This window comes from Typha latifolia, chromosome 3 (genome assembly GCF_019914945.1).
Source record: "Typha latifolia isolate L0001 chromosome 3, TyphaL0001v2, whole genome shotgun sequence".
NCBI classification, from domain to species: Eukaryota; Viridiplantae; Streptophyta; class Magnoliopsida; order Poales; family Typhaceae; genus Typha; species Typha latifolia.
In genome coordinates this window covers 2,281,181-2,298,167 of record NC_133088.1, presented here as the reverse complement: position 1 = coordinate 2,298,167, position 16,987 = coordinate 2,281,181, and the positions used below count along the sequence as shown (strand labels likewise).

At 38.9% G+C, this 16,987-nt stretch overlaps 3 protein-coding genes across 4 annotated transcripts; 2 read left to right on the top strand and 1 right to left on the bottom strand.

The window, feature by feature from the left end:
• Positions 1–463: 463 nt before the first annotated feature.
• On the bottom strand, positions 464–7,454 carry LOC140785078 (protein argonaute MEL1-like). Of its 2 annotated transcripts, XM_073132791.1 has the most exons (23): positions 6,856–7,454; positions 6,024–6,229; positions 5,794–5,943; positions 5,540–5,673; positions 5,153–5,262; positions 4,931–5,037; positions 4,692–4,830; positions 4,484–4,600; positions 4,238–4,345; positions 4,089–4,160; positions 3,180–3,299; positions 2,931–3,102; positions 2,688–2,809; positions 2,463–2,600; positions 2,179–2,321; positions 2,052–2,114; positions 1,910–1,973; positions 1,666–1,801; positions 1,525–1,598; positions 1,330–1,424; positions 1,165–1,196; positions 868–1,071; positions 464–716 (listed from the first exon to the last, which is right to left on the bottom strand). In XM_073132791.1, exons 1-22 carry the CDS (start codon positions 7,360–7,362, stop codon positions 896–898), a joined length of 2,985 nt encoding a protein of 994 aa, XP_072988892.1. In that variant the 5' UTR covers positions 7,363–7,454; the 3' UTR covers positions 464–716; positions 868–895. The 2 variants fall into 2 exon arrangements, with proteins under 2 accessions (XP_072988892.1, XP_072988891.1); XM_073132790.1 differs by lacking the exon at positions 464–716 and having other exon boundaries at positions 734–1,071.
• Positions 7,455–10,489: 3,035 nt separating this feature from the next.
• LOC140784839 (wall-associated receptor kinase-like 20) lies at positions 10,490–12,464 on the top strand. The gene has a single exon (XM_073132428.1). It carries the CDS (start codon positions 10,572–10,574, stop codon positions 12,372–12,374), a length of 1,803 nt encoding a protein of 600 aa, XP_072988529.1. The 5' UTR covers positions 10,490–10,571; the 3' UTR covers positions 12,375–12,464.
• A 2,141-nt stretch (positions 12,465–14,605) lies between these two features.
• LOC140783333 (GDSL esterase/lipase At5g03810-like) lies at positions 14,606–16,792 on the top strand. Its single transcript, XM_073130198.1, has 5 exons — positions 14,606–15,052; positions 15,133–15,263; positions 15,376–15,609; positions 15,980–16,235; positions 16,346–16,792. Exons 1-5 carry the CDS (start codon positions 14,806–14,808, stop codon positions 16,537–16,539), a joined length of 1,062 nt encoding a protein of 353 aa, XP_072986299.1. The 5' UTR covers positions 14,606–14,805; the 3' UTR covers positions 16,540–16,792.
• The last annotated feature ends 195 nt before the right edge of the window (positions 16,793–16,987 follow it).

The following is a 16,987-nucleotide window of genomic DNA, read 5'->3' as shown; positions in this document are numbered from 1 at the left end:
TATAGAAGAAAATTGGTTAAATATACTTTCAACCCCTCAAAAACTATATACTTTTTATTTCGCCTTCATTTTTTTTCGTTTCTTTTTAACAACTTGAGCCTCTAAATTATTCGAACTAGTCAAATCCCTTTAACATTAAGGTTGCAAAATATCGATTAAACCCCCAAGTATTCACTCATTTGGTAAATAAGTTCATCTAGATGATGAGATAAATAGGATCTTGTTGAAGGTGTTTGGATTCTTGAGGGTTTGGCAATGAGATAACTAATGGCCGTGGTGATTGCAATGGTAATTTACGATTTGGGTTGGGAAGAAAAAGAATACATATCGTGGAAACGGAGAATAAAGGTAAGGTTTAGAGTCAACATGTGCTAATCACGTAATAAATTATGTTAAAAATTCTTACGGCAGACCATTCCCTTTTAATAGTACAAGTTTTAGAAGATAAGAGATAAAGTGAAAGTGAAAACAGTTAAAAGAGTGAGCCAAAATATGTAATTAACCCTACAGAGGAAAACACCAGACAGTAAGTAGGCCAGCTTAGACGCAGTATGGCGATATACACCTGAGCAGGCAAGAAGGACAAACAACAGGGTCCGAAAAAGAATTAGCACGTTACGTAGCTACTGTCTTCTGACATCCAACATCATTCCCTATTTCTTCTACATGTGGGTGAGTGAGTGAGTGATCTCAAGAGATAAGAGCATACCTGGTTACTAGTACAAGACAAAAGAGAAGGAAAATGATCATATCACATTTAACTGTTAAAATATCCAATATAGGACAAGACCATACAGGATATCAAATACTAATTACAAAAAGAAGTATGTCAAAAAGATAATCCTGATACTAATTACAAACACCTACCTGTGACCAAGTATGTCAAAAAGTTAAATCAGCAGTAAAACATTACGTCCTTCACATTATCCTTGATGCGCGGGAGCTGCCGCACCTCGGCAGGGGTATCCCGAGTCCTACCCCCGCCGGCAGAAGACGTTCCCTCAGAGTTATCACCTTCCATATAGTAGCGTGCACGAAATGCAGCTAAATGTGCATAATATGCAGGCGGAACTGTCAGGCAAAGAGAGGTCATAAGAACTTCTCTTGACCAAGAGATTGTCAGAAGTTGTGAGTAATTTATAACTATAATAGAGAGAGACATACCTATTGATACAGACCGCGTGCACCGTGCATAGCTGCATTTTCACATGAAATAAAATGGACAAACATATATAAGATGAGGTTAAGAAACGGGTAAGTAAAAAAAAAAAATCATTTACAGGTGAGGGATGCAGAATAGCTATAGAACTTCTCTAAGTTTTAGCTTACGTGTAACATAGATTATTAGTTAGCATCTGCAAACCATCAGCAGTAAAATAGTTTTCATCGAATAGAACATGGTAGTGAGTTGGACGGCTAGTCCCCTGTTAAAAGGAAAGAAAAACAAAAATCAGAATTATAACACCCAAAGGGCAGAAAGTAACTTGGATACAAAAACTGTTAAGGAGAGGGGAACAAGTTTACCTGTATACCAGCATGGCTGCAAAGATAGAAATCAAATTCACTGGGATGGCAGATCTTTGTGTCAACCACAGTACCTGAAACAGCAGAATAAGATCACTTCAAATCATATTGGAAAAAAGTATGGCATCATGGTTAACTCACCTGGTAATATATTTCCACTTCTATCAGTTAAATCCCGTCTCCCATGAACTTCTGGAAACAGGCGAGTGTGGTGCCGCTTCTGAACCACCACAAATGTTACTGGAGGAAGGTAATTCTCCTGTATAGAAGCACAAGCCTACAAAAACAAATACAAAAAGGCAAGCAAATGGAGATAATAAACAAGATAACAAACCGCAAATGCATTTAATTTAAGATAGAATTAGTTGAACAAAAAAAACACTACCTTCCGAATAGCATCCATTTCATTCAACAACACCTGGTTAAATTGGCCTTCGCTTACGCCATCCCTGAATATAAGTTAAATATCAGAGAGGTTTTCCCTCAATAGTATGAACCTGAATGTCAGATAGTTAACTACTAACAACCTGTAGAATATGATCCTGTGGGGCTTATGTTTGGTCGCTCTATAAAAAGCTATCAACAATTCTCTGCAAACCAAAAGATTATTTAGGGCGCATGGTTCTTTTAAGAACAGAAATATGCTGACCTTACCTAATCATGCCCCCGTAGATAGTCCCCTTCTGCGGATCTTGGATAACTGAAAACAGATCCTTTATAATTTCCTGCCTATGTTCTTGGGCAGAGACTAAACCTCTATATTTGGTAACCTCTGGCCAGTCCATTGAAGCAACAACCTATATAGAGGGTATAACACATGGTATGATGGAAAACAACATTAATTGACGGGAGAATAATTTATAACCCATCTACAAAGATTCAATACCCAGAAGAGAAAGGATATGATTATAACTAAAAGAGGTTTAAGAGGATCAAACCGCAGCAATTGAGGACAACGAATCCTCTCCTGGAGGTGGATGAGTAACATCAGCTCCAAAGATAATAGTTGGCAAGTCTGTTACAAAAGGGATTCCATTATGTAGGGCACCTTCAAGCACTGTATTACGCCCTCCAACCTATTTGCAGAGCACATTAATAACATAAGCAAATAATTCATGTAGTTAAATAAAACTGGATTGTGGGTAAAAAAAATTAGTGCATACCTTTACGTTAATTTTCAGAGCAACATTTTCAAGATACTGATTATCTCCTTTAGCAAGGTTCTTAGGCAAGCAGCACTGTGTCACTATCCCAAGCTCAGTTTCACAAACTTTTTTTATTCTTCCTGTCACCAATGAGAAAAAAATAATCTGAGGAATAAGCTTAATTAGCCAGATATTAGTATATTACTTCAAGAACAAAGTAAGCAAAATCTGCCAATAAACATCCACCTAAATAATGCTTACCGTAGAAGCCGCTCGCATCAGGCAAAATTACTATCAGCAATTGGAGTTCCCTCCCTGTTATGCCCTGGCGAGCCAGTCCTTCCATAGACTTGTTTTGAACCTCTCGCAAAGCAGACTCAACACTATCAGGACGGGCTACTTGAATGTCGATACATGGCTTTGGATTGAATACCTTCAAAGTTTTAAATAAGATATGCTATAATTTTAACAGTTGAATTCAAAAATTAAATAGAGTGACATTCTCAATACCATCCCAATGTTGTTGCACATATTGACAAGATCACAGCAAAATCGTAGAACTTCATCTTGACGCATTCGTGAAAAACTCAAGCATGTCCAGCAATGCACAGTTCCTCCGTTGACCATTTTCTGAGTATCCACCATAATGTTTTAAGAAAAACAAAATATAAGGACGATACAGTGTTGCAATATCAATAGAATTAAATGGCTACAAGAAGATACGACACTGAATTGTTTATCAAGGACGATCAAAGATTCTTGCAAAATCGTAGAACTTCATCTTGACATATTCGTGAAAATTGAAGCATCTCCAACAATTGTTTTAACAAACAAAATATAAGGATGATGAATCACTGTAATTTCTAAACAATTAAATGATTACGAGATGCCATGATACTGAATTTTTATCAAGGACAATCAAAGATATAGAACATTAAAAAAAATGAGTGCACCGAGTTTTGAAACCAACTTTAAAACCATCGGTCATTTTATCTAAGTATACGGAGACTTCCCAAAAGAACAAAGAAAAACATTGTTAGGCATCATGTCAGAGGCCCTAAGCTTAAGCAAGCATGGTCATTTCACCTACAAATACAATAATGCAGGATTTAAGTGGACTACATTGTGGAGTTCTAGTGAAAACCAATTAGAAACAAAATTACAACAATATAATTAACAAACTGACATAAACTTCCTTCAACCCAAGTAAAGAAGCAAAATCCCAAGTACATTTTACTAGGTACTTCGGTAGTAACTTAAAAACATCCTAATAACTATAAAAAGATTGTTAGATGACCATAATAAAAAACCCCATGAACAAGGAGAACAGATGCACGCTCACTGCCTTCTAAGAAATGAGACAACATTATAAAATAATATTGAGAATTAAAAGACTGCTACAAAGAGAACACACATCACCTTATTGATCATGTTCCACTGACCGACAGCTGGGTTGCATACTTTCTCTCTGCCGGCATCGTGATATTTCAACTGAAATGTTCAAAAGAGAACAGTTCCAAACAAGTTGCACTATTTGACTAACCAAAATTTTTGGATTTTATAATTACCTTTGGAGGGGGAAGCACACGAGCATCAACAGAAACAAGTTGGTTCATAACCTTAATTCCAAACTCCTTCGCATAGTTATCATTGTTGTAATTGTTACCATGTACCATCTTCATTTGGTATATAAATGAAAAGGCAAAGATCAATAAATTTTGAACCTAAAAAGGAACTTAACACTTCCTACTAATGAGTGATGCATCATAGAACATATAACAATTTGATGGGAAAAGATGGCAACTATTAAGCACCTCCAAGATATTCTTTTCCCTGTCTGATGGCCTCTGACAAGTTGCCCTCAATATACCTGCTACTTGTCGCTCATTCAGTTTTCGAGCATATCTCTGTCCTTCAAGGAGGTTGCAAACCTACATGAATACCATTATACATCAGCGTCAAAGAAAATTATCATCCAACATTTTGAAGTGGAGTTATTTGACATTAATGTGAAGTCGATACCTCTATGGGTAAGTAAGTTGGTCTACTATCAGTCCCAGCTTGAAGACAGGGCCATGAAACATACTTCAGAGAATAGTTATATCGCTGTTTAAAGTACTGGACAACAGATACCCTAGTTCCCTGATCATCAAGAGAGAACCTAAAAGCAAACAAATGAACTCAATCAAGTTCTATTTTGTACGTAAGTGCTGTAAAGATCAATCAAGAACAGGAAAATTTTGACAGAGGGATGAGAGTACATCAGTTGATTCATTGGAGCAGATGATATGCCTGTAATCTTATAACGTATGCATATGTCCCTCCGATGAGTAGCTTCAACTCTGACTCCTCTCAAAGCTCTCTTTAACTATCAAGATGAAAAGCACAAAAGATGTAATAGAGGATATAGCAATCACTTTTACCAAGTCATTTAACAGCTACAACTATCTAAGATAAGAAAAAGGATTACCAAGTGGCATTACCTTAATCCGGTCTGTGTCTGACAAGGGCCTTGCAATGTCACGAATATTAAGATATTCTTGTACAAAACCTACAAGAGGCCCAGCCTTGTAAAAAGATGTTGCAGCAATATCTGTCCAAGAAGATGAAACGTCAATGCTAAACATGTATCATATATTTAAACACACACACAAAAAAAAAAACAAGATAAGACAGGGGCTGTTGCAAGGTTGGGGTCTTAAAACATTCAAGTCTGCTAATTTCTATCACCAAATGTGATTGTAAACAAGAACAAACGGAAGAATAATATGGAGCAGAGAATTGCTAAGGTGGGAAACTTAGTGTTGGAAAACCGACATAACAAAGATACTAATAAGGAGTAACATCCTTTGACTTTCAAGACACAATACCAAGATTAAGTGACAACCCCATCTGTGTGGGTCGTAGACTCTGGTAATAACCCCTCCAGCACTCCACGCCATTCCCAATGTCCCTCTTGTTCCCGAACATTGGAGAAAAGAATGATCTCGACACGGTGACATACCTGTAATGAGGAAAACTGGCCAAGTTACAGACGCTACTCCCAACATTACATAGCCTGAAATTTAAATGCATCTATAGTACAAACAAAGGGTGTAAAGAAAGGGAACAGATGAGGCGTTACGTTGTTGAAGGGGACTCCCTCAACACCACATCAAGAACTTGGATAGTCTCCTGTGGCACATCCAGTTGCCTTCCATGAAGGAACTGTTGGAGGTGCTGTAAGTCAGCCCTTCCAACAAGTTTAATTGTTACCTTGAATTCCTTCTCCCCCCTACAAGTTGCAAATAAAACGTACATCAAACAAAAACACAACAAAGTTCCTCCATGATTGTAAAAGATCAGCAGATAGACCTAGCTTTGCCAGACTTGTCTGTATCAGTCAACTTAACCACGAAATTCTTTGATGTGAATGGCAGAGCTCCAGCGGTATACAAGCTTTTCCTCCCATCATAGACAGGAGTCCGGTTAGATAATGTCGATTGCTTATGCAACTTAACAAGCTCAGAAATAACCAATCTATTTCTCGCCCTTGAGGTGGATTCTGGGGTTATTGCCACCTAATCAAATAGCGGAACCTGAATTCAAACTTGACTTCCTAATGCTCAAAAGAGATCGAAAGAAAAAGAAAAAGAAAAAAAAGGAAGCTAAAGGCAAACACCATTAAAGATTAGCAGGCATTCACTGGAAGCATTTATTATGAACAAGAAGGATCCACGAATTAACTAACAACTAAGAACGCACTCGTAGGCAATAACAAATCATCTGTCTATATTATTTTTAATACAAAAAAAAACATCTGTCTATAATTTTTTTAGACAATAAAAAAAATCTGTCTACATATAAACAAACTATACGACATCAAAATTTTCAAAAACATTTCTCAACAAGAATGGTTTTAGGTCCAGAAAAAAATCATCCCAAACCATCTCTGAAAATCTTGTTCCATAATATATACAGAAGAATTAAAAGTACGGTGCGAAACAACCATTTAAATCTCAACAAAAAAATAACAAAAAGTCAGGAAAGACTCGGAAGTACTAGATGTATTATATTCACATTAAACAAAGGGAGAGGACACGAAAAACCCTAACGAATGACACACAGGATGATACGCGATCGGAATAAGTTATGAGTTGTATTCTACCATCGGAATGAAACGAGGAATAAGAGAAGGATGTCTCACGTCATAATGGCAAAGATCCTTATCCGCCACCTCGACGAGGAAGTGGTTAGCCCTGACCACGCACTTCTTCCCCACGGTCCCAAATCCAGGACGCAGCGGATGCCTTATTGCTTTGCTCGACGCCGGCGGAGGAGCCACCGGAGCGGCTTCCTCAGCCGCCTCCACCGCCATCGTTGACGGTGTCGCGGCGCTTGCAGAAGCTTCTCCAACCGTCGACTCCTTTAACGCCATCTTCTCCATCTCCCCTCCTAGCTGCGCCACCGCCGGAGGGGGAGTAGGCGGCTGTTGGGGAACGGATGAAGACGGCGGCGGCGTAGCCACGCCGTGCCCACTCCCATCGCCACCTCTACCTCCCTTATCGCCACGTCCACCGCCGCGCTGCGCATAGAACAGTTCGGCCGGAGGAGGCTCCACTAGGAAATCACCGCCGCGACCACCTCGCCGGCCGCGTCCACGTCCGCCTCCGCGGCGGCCTCCGCTGCCGCTACCACCTCCGCGAGTAGACATGAAGGTTGATGGGATTTGTCGTAGGGAAGCAGGGAGAAAAGGGAACGTGAAAGGAAGGAGAGAAGAATGTAAGCAGTCGTGAGGAAGCAGTTGCAAACGAAGAAAAGTACACACACACACACATATATATATATATATATAAACGTAATGATGAGATGAGCAAACCGCTGGAAAATATTATTCTGTGACTAGTCCACTCTAAAAGTGACTCGAGACTTAGACCAGAGAGGCAACGAAGAAAAGTGATATTTACACATACCGCCCTCAAAGTCGATTTTTTCCAACTTTGCCCCTCTTTTTGCCGTTTTGCTGTTTCGCTACATGGATCCTTTATCGACAACTTGGTCGTTCCAATTTGCAGGGTCTTTTACGGAAAATTCGCCCTCGATGAGATAGCAGTGGGATCACATAATAAGGTGAGGCGTTTGTGATGGGCCAGTCACGTACGGGCACTACCGGACCGCGGAGTCGCGTAGTGGCTCCAGAGAGGAAGCATCTGTCATGCTATGAAAAGACGATCTTACCCTTTATCATATCCTTAATGACAACCTCGTCCCCTACCAGCGTCTTGTCGCCGAAGGAAAGTAAGGGAGCGGTGACCATATTCCGTCACTTTTGGCAATTCCTCTTTCCCTCGGAGTCAAAAGCGGCGGTCCGAAAGCGAAAGGCCCATTAATTTTTTTTTTTAAAAAAAAAAAAGCGAAAGGCCCACCCCGTACCAAAAATGGTAACTCTACAGAGCGGTGACCTGATACCGGACAGACGTGGAAATTTTCACCAGGATTAGATTTAGGTATCTCTTGGGTCTCCAAGTAAATCTTTTCTTTTGTTCGGCTTTTAGAATGACGAGGAGTACCCTTCTCCACGAAGGCAGTCACAGTGCCTTTTCAACGAAGTTTCATCTCGCCTTTTTGTCGAATTAGATTACGTGAGCTCAAGAAACGAGAAATAATAATAATAATAATAATAATAATAATAATAATAATAATAATAATAATAATAATAATTCGTTTCAGGATAAGGTTGAGCCGGCTTAATTATTTGTGACAGCCCCAGAGAATTAAAAAAAAAGGGGCTACTGACTGAGATCACAGTGCACAGAAGTCGAAAGAAGCACACGAGTTTCGCCAATTTGTGCTCATCTTTGAGGTGACGCATTGATCTCTCACACAGTAGTACAGTATACTTGATACTTCCTTCTATAGTGGCGTCGCCTTTCCCCGTGCTCCTCTTTTATATTCCCGTTGCCATCACTAAGAAAAGAACATTTTAATTCCTTCGGCCTTACGTTTTCTTCTTACTTCCGCCTTTGAAAATTTTAAAGTGCACTTCTCTTTTCCTTTTTAAATTTTGGGACAGAAAGCAAAGGGATTTGGATTCTATGAGAGCATCTCTCGTGTCCTGGAGGTGCCAAGAGCACGGTGCACTCTAAATGCACGCCAAGAGCGCCGTGTATTAATTTTTTTTAATAAATATTAGTTATAATAAGACTAATATTTAACTGTTTTAAAAATAATTTTAAATTACTATTTATAATAAGACTAATATCAAAATTATATTATACAAAATATAATTTTAAAATTTAAAATAACTTAAAATAATTAAATATTAGACTTATTTTAGAAATAGGAGACCCTTTCAACGGTACTATTTTTTTTAAAAACTGATTAGTAAAATTAGTTATATATATTAATTTAACTAACTAAATTATTAATAAATAATATATAGGAAATATAAAATTTTAAATTAAACTTTTGTAAGATAAAATTACAATTTTAAAAAGTTAAATAATATTAGAGCTAGACTCTAAATTTTTAGATAAGGCTCCAATCCGATTGGAGTCTCACTGGAGCCCAATTGCAGATACTTTGAGTGCTGATCATTAATTGAGTTTAGGAAGGAAGCCTAACAACAACTTAAGAAAAAAAGAAAATTAAGATTGGAATAAAATGGAGACATATTCCAAGATGAGAGAAACTTTTATCATAATTCTTTATTAGGTATTTGGTTGCAGAAAAAAAATGATAAGTAATGAGATATAAATATTAGATAAGATGGTATTCCATAGTTATTAGAAGATATTTTTCAATAATCAGAAGGTATTTCATAGTTAAACTCATATAACATAGAAGGAGATTTGCTTTTCTCCACCTTAGCTGAAGGAAGGAAAAGAAGAGAATTTTTTTAATAATTATTATAGAATATATGGATGTCTGATGTACTTAATGAAACTAATAAATAACTGTACAATTCTCTTGATATATATAAAGAAATTAAAAGTGAACCACGTTACAATAATATTAGCTTCTAGCAACACTTCTAAATACCCATAAAAATACCCAAAACTATCATCATTTTATTTTCAGTACATTAGTGTAGTCATGCATACGGACAATAGCAAAATGTAACTATTTAATATTTATTTTAGTGATATTTAAAAAAAAGTCATTACTTGTCTTTATATTTTGAATAAAAAATGCATTAGATTTGTCTCGGTGGAGGAGAAGGGGTTAAACAGTGGAATGAAAAAAGAAGAAGAATGGAAGAAGAGTTGAGAGAAATACCACTCCCCTCTCTTAGTCACTCTGATTGGTAGAGACGAGGAAAGAAAAGGAGCAACCAAACTCCTAACAGAGCTAGGGGCGTTAGGGATTCATTTGCACTTAGAAGACATATATGTTAGACAGATATACCAAATCAATTAGAACAAATTAAAATCAGGCCAGCCCATTCATGTCCTTACGGGCCCGAAGCCAACTTGGGCCAATTAATTAATTAGCATAGTAGATGGAGATGACCATTAAAAGTATCTGGGAGGTATCAATCTCTATCTTCTAATCACAAGTTAATTACAAACAGATTGTCTTTGAATGTAAAAAGTTGCAGTCAAATTACCCTTGCCCCACACCAATCGCAAAGAATCCAAAATCCATGGACTAGATATAAATAAGAAGAACCCTTATAGCATGGTAGGACCCTGTTACTATCCAAATGCCATGTAGATTCTCCCATCCCCTTCTCCATCTCAACATCTCTACCTTTATTCTCCCTTTACCCAACCCTTTTTATTTCCCCTCAAGCCTTTCTTCCCTTCACAAGACCCCTCATTCCTTGCAAATATGCCATCCCATGCTCTATTCGCCTTGTTATCTTTCTTATCCTTTATCCTTCTCTCATCCTCTCAAAGGACTTGCCCAAGATGTGGCAAAATGGAAGTGCCCTATCCACTGAGCACCAACCGAGAGTGCGGAGACCCGAATTATGCACTCTTTTGCAACCCCTTCAAGCAAGAGCTATACCTTCCTACTCTCAACGCAAGCTCGTACCTTGTCCTTAGCATCCAAGCTCCATCGCGGCGCATGGTGGTGCGGCCGCCGCCGTGGCTGCGTGGGGCTTGTGCGACCCAAGACATGCCCAAGAGCGAAGGCTTGTGGCTCAACCAATCTCTCCCTTTCAATATAACCTCGTCCAACACCGTCTTCCTCTTCGGTTGCTCGCCGCGCCTTCTGATATCGCCGCTGAACTGCACGGCGACCAGCCTTTGCCACCGGTACCTCGACGAGTTAGCCCGAGTCGACCCGGGAGAGGAGGTGCAATGTGCGAGTGGCCCTGGGCCATGTTGCACATTTGTTGCAGGTGGCATGCCGTCTGCTTACAAGATTAGGCTTCATAACTCCGGTTGCCGCACTTTTAGGAGCGTTATCAGTTTGGATCCTCAGAAGCCACCGAGTGAGTGGCAAGAAGGGCTAGAGATCCAATGGAACCCTCCCCAAGAGCCACTTTGTACAACCCTAGCGGATTGCCCTAAAACCTCCACTTGCACTTCTAGTAAGCATTGCCTATGCAACAGTGGGTACAACTGGGATCCTACTGCTATCGCTTGCTTAAGGAATATTAATAGCAAAAACTCACGTCCTTCCTATAAAATGCTTGCTCTAAAGTTAGTTCTTGGGGTATTAGGATCATTCGCACTTATAACTACGATCGTCATCTATATAATTCGTAAAAATAGTAGGCTCTCACCCCGATCCAAGAAGACTCTGAAGGGCAACGGCGTCGGCGTCGGCGGCGGTGGCGGTCGGCCGACGATGACGACGTTCACTTGGAAGGAGTTGCGGAAGGCGACGGACGGCTTCTCCAAGGAGAGGATCTTGGGGAGTGGAGGATTTGGAGAGGTATACAAGGGAGTGCTCAAAGATGGAACTCAAGTTGCAATCAAATGTGCCAAGGTTGGTAACCCGAAGAGTACGCAGCTGGTGCTTAACGAGGTGGGGATACTCTCTCTCGTCAACCACAAGAACCTTGTGAGGCTTTTGGGCTGTTGTGTTGAAGCTCCTCAGCCACTTTTGATATACGAGTACGTATCAAATGGCACTCTTTATGAGCACTTGCACATGAGATCAGGTGACTCCATCTTGGATTGGAGCACAAGGCTAAAGATTGCTCTACAAGCAGCTGAGGCCCTGGAATACTTGCACTCCTCGGTCCACATTCCGATCTACCATCGGGATGTCAAGTCCACCAACATCTTACTTGATGAAGAGCTCAATGCCAAGGTCTCAGACTTCGGGCTATCAAGGCTGGCTCAGCCCGGTCTCAGCCACGTATCGACGTGCGCGCAGGGCACGCTTGGCTACCTCGATCCGGAGTACTACCGCAGCTACCAGCTCACGGAGAAGAGCGACGTGTACAGCTTCGGAGTCGTCTTGCTGGAGCTGATCACGTCGAAGAAGGTCGTGGATTTCTCGAGGGAGGCCGACGACGTGAACTTGGCGGAGCTGGCGAAGCGGAGGGCTAAAGATGGTGCAGCGATGGAGGTAGTAGATATGACACTGTTGGCCGGCGACGATTGTAGTAGTGAGGGGGTGTTGAAGAGTGTTGAGCTCTTCTTGGAGCTTGCTGTTGATTGTTTGAGGGATAAGAAGGAGGAGAGGCCTAGCATGAAGGAAGTTGTTGATAGTTTGCAGTATATTTCAGGAACGCTAGTTGTAGGAATAAATGATTTAAGTTAAGTTTTATGAGAGTATCACCATGGTGCGACATGCATTGATCATCAATGCGGCATGCTTTAAATTCCCTTCTTAATTACTTCATCTTAGTAATTGAGCAAGCATTATATTTATCTATTATGCATTTGTACCTACTTAAGAAAAGAATGATTAGTTAAGTCTCCAGATTACACATAGATTTGAGTTTGTTTTTATGCTATCATTACTAGAAGCGAAGCGAAGCAGAGGGTAATGTTCCACTTAAAAAAGAATGAAGAAAAGAAAGAGTAATTTAGCTCTCCAGTTAAGTTGGGAGGCAAAATATTTTGATTAAATCCCTTCGGTGGCAATCTCTTTCAACAGACAGCCACAAAGCGAATGGCTGCTGTCTGTGCTGAAAGAGTAGTAAGTAAAAGAGATTAGAATCAGATTCTTCCTCAGGAAAGACACTTTACATTGAGAAAGTTATTGGTCCTTAAGGAAATGCCACAAATCCCATATTTTCTTTCAGTTTGAAAATTTTTTTGTAAGCTGAGGTGATCCCGACCTAGTCCAGCTCGAGCCCGAAATGATAATAAATAAAATTGACTTAGCTTATAATTATTACGAACTTAGATTCAGATCGAACTAAATAGTAACAAATTGAGTACTGACTCATTCATTGAGAAAGTTATTGGTTATGGCCAGCTTTTAATTCAACAGTGTAGTTTTTTTAATAGCACATACCTACTGCTCCGATTAGATTCTACAGTCTTATGTACTCTTTTCAAATACAATCCAAGTAGTCGAACGTATATTAAAGTATATCTAGTGATATGCTTGCATACTTTATCTGCGTGCATGGGGTTCATGATAGAGATTAAAAACCATCCATATCAGAACTTGTCGAATAGAAACGTCACGAGAGATTTTTTTATTTTAATTTTTGATATGAAAATAGCTTCATTTTGGTGATCGATGAGAGTGCGCACCACAATTGGGCAATGGGTAGCAATTAAGGGCACAGATATCGAAGCACATAAAATCACATTAATATCTCGCTGCACGTCCAGCTAGATGACCAGTGCTTGCTTCAATAAATGCCTCCCAGAAGGATCAAATCAAACCTGACTCTTTTTTTGCGTGTATAGACTCTCCTTATTTACTTGTACAGTTGAATGCACTCCAAAATTTATATTTATATAAGTATCCTTTTAAAAACTTATTATTTTTTGGGATGGAAGGTATTTAATAAATGAAATAACAAAAATTACTTTATATTTGAAAGCAATGTAGATTTTGTTCTTCGTATTGTGTGCTGGTGTTATAATACCTACATCGTGGTTGGTGATCGAGGAGGACTCTTTTTCATGAATTGTTCTTATACTTTCTTTCTTTTTTTTGCTTTCAAGATTTTTTTTAATTAGAATAATTCATTACCGTGACTCTTTGATATAGGTTGCCTATATTAAATAGCAGTGTAAATAAAATAAAGTATTAAACCTGTGAGGAAAAAAAATGTAAGATAAAACTATACCTCAAAAAAAGGGGGAAAATAAAAATCTACGATAGACTTAAAATGCAGCATGACAAAATAAAGAAATCACACTGAATCCAAATAAAGTCAACTAATCGTTCTTATACTTCACTTGTAACTGAAAAAGGGCAAACTACCTCCTTCAATCAATTTTTGTAGATAAATCCAAATGAATTCAAGTGACTCAATGATAGACTCTAGTTTTGATGGCAACTTATTTTTAAAAAAATTGAACTTTGCTTATAGAGATAGGACTAGAGTTTCAGATGCAAATCCTGCTCTGAATTATATATATATATATATTAAAAATATTATTATTATTATTATTATTATTATTATTATTATTATTATTATTATTGGATCTCTATATATTATTTTTAATGACTAAAAACATTCTAAGATAATTTAGTCTTTTGAAAATAAAGAAATAAAATCCCTCTTATTTGATCTCAATATAAAGTTTTGATAACTTGCTCAGAGGTTATTTTATATCTATAATTAAGTTGACTCATCTATATGAGTATTGCCTATTAAGAAAACTAAGTAAGAATATTTTTAAGATATTAAAAATAAAATAGTAAAATAGAATGATAACTGTCAATACAGTATGGTCTAAATAATAATATAAATAAAATATATGGTATGTTTGATTAATTTCCCTCTATTTTAATTGGATGTTTGTTGGAGCCAGCAACTATACTCTATAGTCCAAAGTCCATACCCCAGAGTATCTCACCTCACCACTTATTGCACTTTAACTACTCTCTTTTTCCCTACCATCTCTCTCTTTGCATTCACTTCTCCTACCCCTTCTTAAATTCTCATAACACTCACCAGTCTCCCACCACCATTACACACAACTCTACATCCCCAAATTCTCTCTCTCACACACACTCTCTTCTTTCTAGCAGCATCTTCTCCTTTGTGTGTCTACCTAGAATGGCTGCAACCATGAGTATGATCTTTGTGCTTATAACCCAAGTTATGGTTGCCATGGTTGGTTTCTCTTATGGGCAAGGTCTAGTCCCCGGAGTCATGATCTTTGGCGACTCCGTCGTCGATACCGGCAACAACAACAACCTCTACACCTTGGTGAAGGCCAACTTCCCTCCTTATGGCAGGGACTTCAACAACCATAGCCCTACAGGAAGGTTCTGCAATGGCAAATTAGCCACTGATTTCACTGGTATATTATATATCACTCTTTAACTTAGCTAATGTAACTTAGGAATAGCCTCACCTTTTTGTTTGCTTCATGGCATGCAGTTGAGAACTTGGGTTTCACTTCATATCCACCAGCCTACCTCACCCAAGAGGCACAAGGGAAAAAGCTACTGCACGGTGCTAACTTTGCCTCTGCCTCCTCTGGCTACTTGGATAGGACAGCAAACTTATATGTGATTTTCTCATTTCCTCCCCTTGATCTTTTGTTACAAGTATGGAGGTTGGATAGGTAGTATATATGGGACTAATAATGGATTTTTTTTTAATTCTTTCTTTGGAATACAGCAAGCAGTTCCACTGACCCAACAGCTGCAGTACTACAAGGAGTACCAATCCAAGGTGGTGGGGATCGCCGGAAAAGCTAAGGCGGCGGCGCTCTTCGGCGGCTCGATCTACATTTTGAGTGCAGGGAGCAGTGACTATGTGCAGAACTACTACATCAATCCTCTTCTCAATGGAGCCTATACGCCTGAGCAGTTCAGTGACTTGCTTGTTCAATCCTTCAACTCTTTTGTTGAGGTGTCTCCTCTACACTTGGTTGTTAAATTTGATCATCCTTCTTTATATTCGTATGAGATTAAATAATTTCTTTCGTATGAAAAACTGCATCTCTCCTTGAAAAGAAAAGATATAGGTAGGAAAAATGAGTTAAATATTTTATTTATAAAGGCCGTGTGGTCCAACCTTCTCTCATTACTTCTCCATAGATTTCACATGAAAGGCGACAGACATCCTTGGATGAATTTAATGCATTGGACTATAGGAAAGTGAATAGAATCTGATCGAGTTCCATCTACTTCTTAGATTTAGGCGGGTTTCATTAATGCAACATAGTAATGTGTCTCACTTGCGTTGCTAAAAGCATTAACTTCTCAACACATTTGATCAGAATCTATACAGTCTTGGAGCAAGAAGGATTGGGGTTACATCACTTCCTCCTATGGGCTGCCTTCCAGCAGCCATCACACTCTTCGGCGGCGGCAGCAACGACTGCGTCGCCCGCCTCAACAACGACGCGGTCGCCTTCAACAACAAGATCAACGCTGCCTCCAATGCCATCAAGAAGAAGCATTCCAATCTGAAGCTCGTCGTCTTCGACATCTACAACCCTCTCCTCGACCTCGTCAAAAATCCGGCGAAAAGCGGTACTTACCACTTCTTCATATATATATATATATATATATCAAATCTTGATACGTTTAGCTAATACTGATGCTATTTCATGACTTCTTCTTCTTGTTGTTGTGATTAAAAGGGTTTTTTGAGTCAAGGAGGGCTTGCTGTGGGACAGGAACAATTGAGACGTCTCTCCTCTGCAATGCAAGGGCTCCAGGGACATGCACTAATGCCACAGGCTACGTTTTCTGGGACAGCTTTCACCCATCTGAGGCTGCCAACAAAGTGTTGTCTGATGCTCTCCTTATCCAAGGAATTGATCTCATCTCCTAATGAAACATTTGCATGCTCAAAACCTCTTTATTTTTTTTTATCTACCTAGTTATCAAGATGTCATTGATGAGAGACTATGTGCTTGTGTACTTTATTATCCAGTGGTTTGGATAGCATTAGAATGCTTAGGAGGTTTGGTATTTGATATTTGATAGTGCTTTGCTTAATTAACTGAGATTTTGAGGAAGATGTGAGTTTGATGCAGAATCTTGCTGCTAGAAAGGTAATAAACCATGGTTATCTTGCTTATGAATTTAGCTGTATCTTCGTTTTAGTGCTGACTAGTTGGAAAGCTACAAAAGCTATTGAGCAATGAAAAACATTAGTAAAAAGTTTGTTGAAATGATCTCCCAAAGGAAAAATGTAGGCATTTCTACTAAATTGAATATTATCTTATCTCTTATAACCACTTCCTCCCGTATCTTTGAAATTTCTTAAGCACATATTT

Bases quoted from the DNA above. Each gene is read 5' to 3' on its own strand.
- LOC140784839 (XM_073132428.1), top strand. From the start codon at position 10,572: ATGGAAGTGCCCTATCCACTGAGCACCAACCGAGAGTGCGGAGACCCG.
- LOC140783333 (XM_073130198.1), top strand. From the start codon at position 14,806: ATGGCTGCAACCATGAGTATGATCTTTGTGCTTATAACCCAAGTTATG. The intron at 15,610-15,979 runs GTGTCTCCTCTA...ACATTTGATCAG, and splicing joins CCTTCAACTCTTTTGTTGAG to AATCTATACAGTCTTGGAGC. The intron at 16,236-16,345 runs GTACTTACCACT...TGTGATTAAAAG, and splicing joins CAAAAATCCGGCGAAAAGCG to GGTTTTTTGAGTCAAGGAGG.
- LOC140785078 (XM_073132791.1), bottom strand. From the start codon at position 7,362: ATGTCTACTCGCGGAGGTGGTAGCGGCAGCGGAGGCCGCCGCGGAGGC. The intron at 4,831-4,930 runs GTACTCTCATCC...GTTTGCTTTTAG, and splicing joins GCTCCAATGAATCAACTGAT to GTTCTCTCTTGATGATCAGG. The intron at 4,161-4,237 runs GTAATTATAAAA...TGAACATTTCAG, and splicing joins GTGTGCTTCCCCCTCCAAAG to TTGAAATATCACGATGCCGG.